The sequence below is a fragment of the Bombus impatiens genome, unplaced genomic scaffold, assembly GCF_000188095.3.
Source record: "Bombus impatiens unplaced genomic scaffold, BIMP_2.2 scf_0463, whole genome shotgun sequence".
Lineage (NCBI taxonomy): Eukaryota > Metazoa > Arthropoda > Insecta > Hymenoptera > Apidae > Bombus > Bombus impatiens.
The window spans coordinates 434,173-445,171 of NT_176882.1; the positions used below are offsets into that span (position 1 = coordinate 434,173).

At 45.6% G+C, this 10,999-nt stretch overlaps 1 protein-coding gene across 1 annotated transcript in view; it reads left to right on the plus strand.

The window, feature by feature from the left end:
- LOC100743267 overlaps positions 1-10,999 on the plus strand; it is a 153,454-nt gene that overhangs the window by 129,284 nt on the left and 13,171 nt on the right. The window contains exon 2 of the mRNA XM_012387253.3: positions 10,814-10,999. Coding sequence (XP_012242676.1) covers positions 10,814-10,999 — 186 coding nt within the window. The remainder of the gene's footprint in view (positions 1-10,813) is intronic.

A 10,999-nucleotide genomic window follows, 5' to 3' on the forward strand; every position in this document is an offset into this window, starting at 1 on the left:
TTTTCTCTCCTGTACTTTTTAAATTCACAGAGTCGATCGATACTCGTAATGGAAAACGATCGACGCTGAAACTTTTCTAATTTGTGTGACAACTGTTAAGACCTGTGGATAAAGATGCTCGCACGCTACCCAGCCAGCTAGATCAATTAGGATGTCCTGCTAATACTTGGATTTACGATCACGCTATATCCTTCCCATCGAGAATACGTTGCTTTTATTGCTACCTTTCGTTCTCGTTAGCCAGTTTCCGTTCTCGAAGAACGAAATCGAAGCATTCAGGAAGCGTTAAGCGCCACGTCACTCGGAACGCACGCGAGCCTCTTGTTTTCCTTCGATTTCTCGAGCCGGTGCTTTTGTTGCTGTTCTCAAAGTTCTTCTCCTATGCACACGCACGTCAGCCAGTCAGTTTGCTCGCTAAGCAGTCGATAACGCGTTACGCAAACCTTGGTCAATTACGATCGCAGGTCTAATTAAACGCGAAGCGATGCACCGTTGTCGGTTTGCCAGAAAGGGCAGAGTCTGATAAACTCGCCGCTTACAAATGGAAACCGTCGATTCCTTTCAGCTATTCCGATCTTCCTGGAATCTCTTCTCAGGCGCCATCAGTGTGGCGTGATTGAATTTCCGGAAATTTCGGCGCTCAACGAAGATGGTCTTCGTGGAAACGTTAGATTATTAGGGACGCGTAACGTCGTTAGGATATTCGCGAGGCAACAAAGGGACGAATGGAAAGACACTGATGCAGCCGCTAAACTGGCAGGTTTCGATTGTTACGTGCGATGCCTCCGACAGTGACTGTCGAGGAAGTCGAGAATAATTTAGAGATCACTAAATGTGGACCGCTTTGTGAGTAACATAACCGGCGAAACGATGGCGAAAGTAAGCTCGAAACGGGAGGTGTAATCCGTGTCGACGACCTCTGCCGACTAATATTACTCCGTGGCGCGCAGTGTTTGAAAACGGCCGTCTCACCGGCGAAAAATAATTTCGGCTTACGATTTTGATTGTTTTTTTACTACGTAAATATTCTCCTTTTCTTTATCTACACTTCAGTAGAATATTGTTCATCTATAAAAGCGGTTTGTCTTATCACGGATTCTGTAGAGAAAGGTGCATACCTAAGCCTTGCCAAAGGATTATGGATATCATCGATAATATTCTTTGGCTCGATATCACTTTCTCAGAAAGTGTTTCCCCGATATATATTTCTGATTTGATGAAATTTAAAGAATTCGCCTTTCGTGGGAAACAGCCGCTCGATTCTTCCACTCTTCCCACTCACGTTGCTCGATTATCATCGCGGTCGTTCGACCAACTAACAAAGATACGAGTATCTTTATAATAATTACAAGAAACTGCGAATTTGCGGATGGCGCAAATTAATTTATCGAATTAAATTGGTCGCTGTATCCTTTCAACGGACGACGATTCGACGATAATCGTTGGTCGCTGTGTGGTTCTTGCTATCTTTTTTTCTCTGTTCTTATTCGGTAGTTTCGCGGAGCATGGGACGTAATTGACTAACATAATCGTAAACTTGGGTCAGAAAGTCGCGTCTGCCGACTTTGATTGTCCATGCAAAACTTCGTTAGCCTAATCTCGAGTCGTCCTGACAACACTTTCTTTTTAACGTGGGAAAATTACGAGCTGTCGAGGGTACTCGTTTGCCAACGACCAAATGGAAATACGCTATTCGGCGAAGTAAAAGGAACGGTAAATGCGAAACGATGCTGTAGGACCTATTAATACGTTCACAGGCTCTTTGGAAGAAACGTAACTCGCTCAAAAGATTAATATGGTATGGAGGAACAAGGAAGATGGTTTAATTGTCATCGACTGTTCGTTACAAGTACGAGTAACAGGGAAAGTTTTTACACCTACTAATTGATTTCATTAATTTTCAAGTTGATCTCATTAATTTTTGATCGCTTACGCGAGAATTATAACTATCTCTGTATAAAATACTTATTACAGTCCATTACAGACCGCTAATTCTAGCGTCAAAATTATATTTAAAGGGACAAAGTTTCGTACACGATAACGCCACGATAGTTACAGAACGTTGGTTGCCCGAATAAATGTTAACCGCAAATTCCTAATGATTTATGGCTGTCAGAACGTCTAGAATAAACTACCTTTTTCTCGGAAACTGTTAACGACGCGATTCATTGAAACGTTTCTAGAAACCAGAAGCTAGTACCTTCCAACTTGGAATAACACGACATCCATCGATCAAGACGAAACACCGTCGTAAATCTGGTTTGGAGCGTCAGATTCGATTAGTCGCGACTGTAGTCGGTTAAACGGGCAATTAAAACAACCGTTCAATCCGACACTGCTATCGACCCTCTCCTTTCCCACGAGCCAAGCACCGAGTACACAGCGATTCGGTTGCGTTTCGTCGTCGATGGAGAGCAGCGACTGGCTAATGACCGATTCGGTAACGATTCAAAGGGCAAACATTTTCCTTTGAACGGTGAAGTTGGAGCTAGAGTCTCCGTGAAGCCCTCGCGCGATATTATATTCTGGCGGAGCGTTGAAATATCCGCTCAAGCACCGTCCACTCGAGCCAGAGCCGGAGGTATCGTTGGGATGCCAGGATCGTTGTTTATTGGTCGCAATAATGACGGCTAAATTACCCTCCGCGGGCAGCAGATTGTTTTCAAAGCGGCCAGCTGTTGAACCAGTATTCAAACGTCGCTAGTTAAAATTACGTCGGCTCTGTCCGCGTTATAACCGGTCATTATCATTTGAATAGTTACTTCATTAGCTACTTCGATTTCATCCGTTACGATCGTTGATATTTTACGCCAAACTGTTACTTCAAATTAGTTCACGAGCTCGTTTACCTAAATCTGTAAACCCGAATGTACATCACCCTCGTCGATGATTGTTAGAAAAAAGATCTCAGAGAAGACAGCGGCAAACGCTGCTTTTTAACTTTACTTCGCAACTTAGTATCGTTTATGTCATCTTCTTGCGACGAATGAATTTATGGAAGCACGTAAGTCACTCGTTTCTCGACAACTGAGCGTTAAACACGCGCTTTTCTAATGAAATTAAGAAATCAATAGGAGATGGAGTTGCGCGAATTTTGCTTCTCAAAGATTCAATTCGCCACTGTGTACTATATTCAGTTACTATACGATATACAGGGAACAAGAAATAGACGTTTTTCTCCTAAGTTTGGCATGGGAAAGTTGTACGAGAGTCAACTGCTACGGTTGGTTATTTTTAAACTTGGTCGACTGGCGCGTCGAACCTTGACCCCGCCAAGTTAGCGGAAGTTTCGCGAAGCCAGTTTGCTCGCCGGTATTAATTTCGCCGTTGTTAAATTTCTCTACAACCCTCTGCAATTTTTCTCGATGCCTCAAGAATCTGCCAGAGTTACTGCCTCGGGATGGATCGTAGGTCGCAACCCTTCCAACCCTAATAATCCTGCGAAAGGGTTGTCGATAGACTCGGTCCTTCCCCAAGCGTTCCTCGGAAACGAGGATTTCAGAGTCGGGGTCAATGATCGCTTCATAAATTTTCTATGTTTCTCGTCAACTTTTATCTCCATCGACGGTAGAGATTTCTTGGTGGAGAGCTGCCTTTCCCCAAAGGGATTTTTTACTCGGGGAAAATTACGTAATAGGGTAACCTACGAACTTATAGGAACCCTACCGCACCCTTCCGCGCTTTCGTAACGTTAGAGCGGAGGGACAGAGAGCGCGTGTGTCGGTATTGTGCGTGCGTTCGCGTGACCGTACCGAGGATCAGCGGATTGGGCGTAGGTCAGTTATGCAACGCTGCTGGCCATCGAACATCCATCCCTGACACGTCAGCCTTCGACCAAAATTATCTTTCGAGTTTTATGCTACTTCGTATTTATTTTTCTTCGCACATTTGACTCACGAAATTATTCCAATACCCAGCGCACAACATTTTTGTGAATACGTTAAGCGCGTTGCAAATTTAATTCGATTATATCGGTAGAATTTGAAACCGGTGTAAGAGTATAGGAGTTGCAAAACGTTTATTGGCAACATACACTTGGTGGAAAATGAATTACACGGCGGTAGTCGTTTTCGATATATAATCGGAGTTAAAAGTCTCTGATCTCAGCGAATATCGAGGTTTAATAATTATCAATTAACGTACGCTCGCGACAAATATCTTGCAACTTCTGTGTATCGGTATATGCCGGGTCTTTAACGTATTATAGTCCGTAATATTATATTATTCATTTACACTTTACGATATCAGATACATGATCAATTAGGTCTCGATTACTAGAACGGAACAAATTGCGAATATTAATACAAGAGGAACGGTTGCGAGTATCTCAGAGGTCTTACGGGCGCATAAAAATTTAAGTACGCGTCAAATATCTCCACCTTGCACCCTTTTTCGACTACAAAGATCGGATTTCTCGTATTTGAAGGATGGCGAACCCAATGTCGGGGGAAAATCTATACAGGATTATCGAGGGGTTCGAGAAGAGCTTTTACCGGTATTTCAATGAAAAATTTAACGAAATTGACGGGAATCGACCGACGCGACGGCTGTTCCCATCGTATAGTTTGGGACAAAGAAGAAATTGTCGAATGGCGGGGGTGTCTGTCAAGATGGCCGACGAGTCTGTCGTCCAGGGTTGACCTTTTCCTGGAATAGGAGATCTTCGACCGAGATGCAGCTGCTGTATTGTTGAATAATACACCGCGTCTCGTAACTTTCGATTTTTATACGCCAGTGTCGTATATTCTTACGTGTTTATGTAATATGGAACGAAGTTATATCATCTCACGTTCGAAACCGTATCGAGAAGCAATTTATCTTTCCCACCTCAAGAAGGTATAGATTCCTTTCATTGGAAAAAGGGAAAGAGCAGAAAACTAATTTGGCCTCGTTTCGTAACTAGAGAACCGGCGTAACAGAATATTTTATTGTACAAAAATTCTAGCATTAACTTTTATAAATCTGATTGTTCGATTTAGCAGACTTCTAATCGGATTTTATCGCGTTGTATCTCGTAGCCGTGCAAGAATTGCAAATATTATGGTAGTTCTACGCTTATGAGAATTACGGTGTACGTTTCTCTATTCGTCGAAACTATTTCTAAACATTAGCGTTTTATTCGACAAGATATTTTCTACCGTAGCTCTGTTCATTTTTATTGAAAGAGAGGAGGTTGTACGTACAGGGGAAAGGGAACGATATTTGAAAACGTGCACGTTTTGGAAAACGTTTTCGATCTAGGAGCAAGCAGTCGTGGTGTCGTTGCTTGTCTGCATCGTCGGTTCTAGTTGTGAATATAACTCGAGGTATTTAGGTGAGCATGCATTTCCGCCGTCGTAGGTTCAACGAGGAAAGATAGCGAGTCCTCGGTAGAGACAAGGAAGGAGACATTCGTGCGAATACCATTTTCCCGACCTGCCACCGACAGAGATAGATAGAGGAACGTGTGTGTTTGTGTACGTGCGCGCGCATGCGCTAGCGATGGGACCGATACAAATAAGGTTCGGAAACCTTCGACCAAACAGACGTCGAGAATGCATGATTATCTTTTGGCCTTGTTCGACGACCTCGATACATTGCAACTCCAGCTAAATTATTAAAGAATAATTTTACACACGCCAAAAGCTATAAACAAACCGCAGACATAGTTAAAGACAGTATGGAGAGATTCGTAAGGATCCGCGAAGACGTCGAAAGCGACGTAGCGATAGTTGGCAAAGAAATATCTTTCCCGATCGGTGATATTTCGTTGAGCTTTTAGCAGCGGATCATCCGTGTCTCGGTAAGTTTGCGCCGTATTCGACCGAGCAAAGATCTCCGCGCGGTTTTAAATTCCGACCGTCGTCGTAACGTTGCAAATAAAAATTATCGTCTATCCGCTAACGTAAAAGAAAAATCGTAATCGATCGAAACAAAGCTGCATGCGAGAGCGTCATTCCCATCGCTAGTCGGTGCTGGTGGAGCCTGCTGATAAAGAAGAGGCAGTGTCTGAGGGCAGGACAGAGAGGGAAAGCTGAGTCGAGGAGGAACGCGCACCGACCTGGACAACAGAGAAGAAGATACTTCCAGCTCTTCGCGCGAGTGAGAAAGAGAGGAATGAATCCTGAGGGTGCGAGAGGGATAAGAGCAAAGAGAGAAAGGGACGCGTCGATCGCGAGGCTAGCGAGAGTGAGTAGCGAGAGAGGAACGTTTGATGAAGAGAGAAAGAGAGAGAGAGAGAGAGAGAGAGGTGAAGAAAGGAGAGCGAGAAAGCCAACGATAGAAGGCTCGAGAAAGGGAGAGAGCGAAGGACGCGGAGGAATTAGAAGGATGGATTTCCCGAAGAGGGATAGAGAGGCACGAAGCGGAATTCTAAGAGGCCAGAGCAGGACGAGGACGTCGGTGAAGAGGCACGATAGGGAACGGGACAGAATTTGGGTCCGAGAGACGCGCGGAGGCGGACTAGAGAGGGATGCAGTTATTTAGCACGAAAGAGAGCGAGAGGCGATGCTTCTGTGACGAAGATATCGGATAAGCTTTAGGGGTGACGAGCTACGTGCGAGGGGCCACGACACACAGGGAATTAAGGAACGCGAGAGAGAAAGGCTAAACGAGTGGATACGCGGCGGGAGGGAACGACGGTGTTCCTCAGGCTGGAAGGATGAAAGGGCGGAAAGAATGGTGGAGTGGCCGAATGAATTCTCTGATAAGTGGGCAACGACGGAGAAAACTTGTAGCGGAAATTGTCTTATTACTTTCTGTAACCATGGACGGTCGACTTTTGAACTATTCTGTACAAAGAATCGCTCGGTTCTATGGTTCCTGTGGAATTCGTGAAAGGTATGTGTACATATACAAAAGGCTTTGTCTTGTCAAAAGGAACTCCATAAATGGTGCTGCGAATGGTGTCAAGCGACACGAGCGCCGTTGTTTTGAAAATCTTTTCACGCGCTGCCATTGGCTTCGGTGCTCGATCGCATAAGCGAGAGAGAAGGAAGGATCGAGAAATTGACAGAACCCGAAGAGCCAACAGGCCGCGTGAGTGTTTCCACGTTTTCGTCGAAGGCGAAAATGCATGAAACACTCGCGTTTATCTTGTTCGCAGGAGGAACAGATGTTTCGGTAAACCGAGACGAAACGGGGGAGAACGAAGATAGGGAAAAGAGCGGCGGCAAAGTGGACAAGGGATCCTGAGAGTGAAACGTGCACTTCGCTGGTAAATAGTACGTAAAAGTGCAACAGAGGAAGACCGACCGAAGACGAACGAAGAGAGACGATAACATTGGTGGAACGGTGTATAGGAAAATAAGAGAACGGAGTGAATACTCGTAGAGAGGGAGAGAGAGAGAGGTGGAGAGAATGGGTTGGTAGATGGAAACACGGGGATATGTGTGCGAGCGTTGTCGAAGCCTTGGTGCACCTCCGAGCGGAGGAGCCACCTGTAAGGACAATATAATCGACGTAGCGTGATCCACGAGAACTTCGCCTCGCGATCCTATCGTTGCGTAGATCTCTCGATCAGAATCGCACGCGATACGCCTCGCACGAAAAATTGGCGAAAACTTGCCGCTCTTTGGATCGTTCGGATGAGAACGAATTTCATTATATTCCTCCCTGTTCCTCTATTTTGTTGTCGGAAACTGTTGGACGTCGCCCTCGTAGATTTTGACACGCGTAATCGTCAAGTTTATAGACGATTTCGACGTGCAAGGAGTTTCATTTGCGCGACAAGATGCGGCTCTTTTCGCTGTTCTCATTTGTAAGATGACGGAAGGACGCGATACGTATATTTTTGTTGGCGTTTCGCTCGAACGTCGCTGTACGACGACCAAAAAGGAATATTTCGATATAACCAAGAGTAGAAAGGATGTGTGAGATTCAAAGAAACAGTTTTATCGTAAGCGAAGCTATTAAATGTACTTTATTGATCGTAAACGAAATGCAAAACGCTTAGAATAATAGCGAAGTATTCTCGGTTGAGCAAACTTTCACTCGATAGGCGGGAAGTATGATTTTTGATAGAATGTAGCGACTAGAAATGGGTTAGAATTAGGGTTGGGACTATACAGGTAGAAGAACGATCATGAACGACGTGGATGACCGGTCGTTGAAGAGGGCTCTCTCGAGTCGAAGGAGATTCGAGAATCGATAAAAGGAGGAGTTTCATGGCACAATGACCGTCATTCAGCAGCCGGCCGAGAGTTTAACGAACGACCGCGCGACTCCGTTTCTCTCGGTTGGCCTCCGGTCCTCGGCCGGCAGAGCGCGTCGTTGCGTAAACGCAATGTCGGAAAGGAATCGTAATGTGGAAAGGTCAGTGTCTTTCTTTCTCCGGTGACGTCGACAGGCCGGCACGAACGCGCCTCCAAAAATATCCGCCGTGGCGAAAACCATCGCGAACGTGCACCGAGCCGAGCCGACCGAGCAAACCGCGTTCTCCTTCCCCGCCTCGTCTACTCTTTCTCCTTCCCCGTCGAAGCTAGGATCGCGTTTTATCGTCCGCGAGAATTTACGCCGTCTCGGTCACTGGTCAGCGACGAGACGCGCGAAATCACGAGAAATCACGCGAACCACGCGAACAGTCGTTACGTTTCTACATCCAACTACTCGCAATCCTCGACTCGTTTCTTCGGACTCGAGTCGTTTTCGAGGTTGTCGTCGTGTAAGACGACATAAGCACGGCGACTCGTAAAACTGGAGTACGAAATGCATTAGTTCCGTCAGAACCGATCGATATCTCGGTTAACTCGAATTATGTGCAACTGTAGCCGCGCCTTCGCTCAACCAACAACCAACAAACCTTTCGTCGATGTTCCGTGTTTGTCGAAAAAGTTGTTGCATTCGATCTTAGATTTTAAACGATGCTCTATGCTCGCGCTATTTGCTGAGCGACAGTTTTCTCGGCTATGAAAAGGGCATTCCTTTATTCTGTATTGTTAAGAGGAAAGAGAGAAAGGAACGCGTCTGTCAGACGACTTCTTTGTTATTAGAAGGAAGAGAAATGGAAGTTTCGATCGATGCGAGTAATACGCGCATAACCCAATTGTCGAAGGTGTCAATCATACCTATTTAAGTCTTTTTTTCAAGTATCTACTTACATATGAATGACAGTGTATACGCAGGATTATACGTTTGCATACAATCGTAACGTCACCGTATCGTGTTCCATTTATTTCCATCGAGACCACTAAATGGCTTTGTGCCTGTTAAATAAATAAATAAATAAATAAATTATCGCTGGAAAAATTGAAAACGACCATAGAATTGGCTGGTTAACGTTGCATCAAACTGTGTATTACGCACACGTTCGGTATCGCTTGAGCGCGATGCAATTACCAGTCGCGAGCTGGTAAAAGGTTCGATCGACTATCGGGCATGATCGATATCGTGGGTGCGTGGCAGGTGTACGAAGGGAGGAAACCGTAGCTGCAGAGAGCTCGTGCGCAATCTCTTTGCGATCCGTTCTCAGTCACCATATACTTTGTAATTACCTCGTAAACAGGAGGAGGCGGTTGATCAGCGGTAAATTAATCGTCGATGTAAAACAAGAGCGTTCAAAGTCGCGGCTGCGTAGATTTATTGCTAACGAAGCGACCATGGCGATAGCAAATAGAGTAAGAGAGAAACTGGCGGTATTCGTTCGCAGCCGCACGAACAGCGGCGATGTTGCGTGCGCGCGTAAATTCAATCCTCGCTCGAACAGAGCGCCAACTTCGTTCCAGCGAGCATTCTTTTTCACGGCGAAACGTGAACTACCGCGCCAGCATGCGATACGATTGCTTTTGCAATAGCGTTCGCGTAACGCAGGTGCACGCACCGAGCCGAGAAGGTTTTCTGTTTCGCGAACTAATCAGGAATTCGCGTGCGCGCTCCAGCCACGCGTTAATGGAGCCACGACTTGGTCAGTTTGTTTCGCGGATTCGTTTCTTTTGGCTTTTGCTCTCGATTCGCGAAAGACTTTTATCCAGATTGCAGCAGCGTTTTTCGAGAATCGTAAAAGACTCTGGAGGAATCGTCGGAAGCTCGATGGGCGGGTGAGAAAGGCGTTCCGAGAAAGTGAAGCGTTTCGAGACACTTGGTCGGCTGTAATTGTAATCCTCCTGGTTCCTGCAATCTTTCCTTCGTTCCTCGCAAATCACCGAACCGACGAGGATGAACGAGTCGAGCGGCTCGTGGCACTGGCGGCCTTCCCAAACGTTGGGCCAATTGCCAATGTCTGACCCTGTAATTAGGTTTGCGCTGCTGTAATACCATTACCCCGTAACCGTGCAATTTCCCTGGTAGCCGTTCCCGACCTCCCGGACCCGTTCTTTCAACCTGATGTACGTATACACCGAACCACGCTCTTCCCGATCGCCAACACTTGTAAGAATCGACATCTCGGAGACATCCTCTCGATACATACAGTTTAGAATTTCTATTGATAACGTTTCTATTAAAGTAAGATATGAACTACCGTCTAAAGAAAACTAAAGCGTATTATGTTTCGGAGATTATATTATCAACGTGTTTTATCGAACCTTACACTTGTCAATTCTCGAAACGGCACTATCGGATTATACATGACGATTATGATTTACGATGTTCAATTTTATTTATTATATATAATCTCTGCGACAGAAATTGATAATAAACTTCGATGAAACTAAAAATTCGAAAATTACGTAATCGAGCCTTAACTCGTTAATGGCGCAACGATACCAATTGAAAGTTTGGAACTCAGTCTTGCGACGTATGGACTGAAGTATGCTCGAAATTTGTGTTATTAGATCGTATCGAGAATCGTGTGCGAGTCAGCAAATATTTAAATTAGCATTGTTGAAACATTTTTCAGTGGCGTTGCTGTGTCTTGCGGGGAGTGCAGCAGCAGCGGTACCAGCGATATCACGGAACCAGGTTCCCCGTGCAGCACGAGCAGCGACGAGGGGGTAGCGATACGTGGCGCGTCCGCCAGTCCACTTCCGTCCCTACCCAAGCTGGCGCCGTCCTCGCAGATCAGTACCAGGCCCCAGTGGCCCTG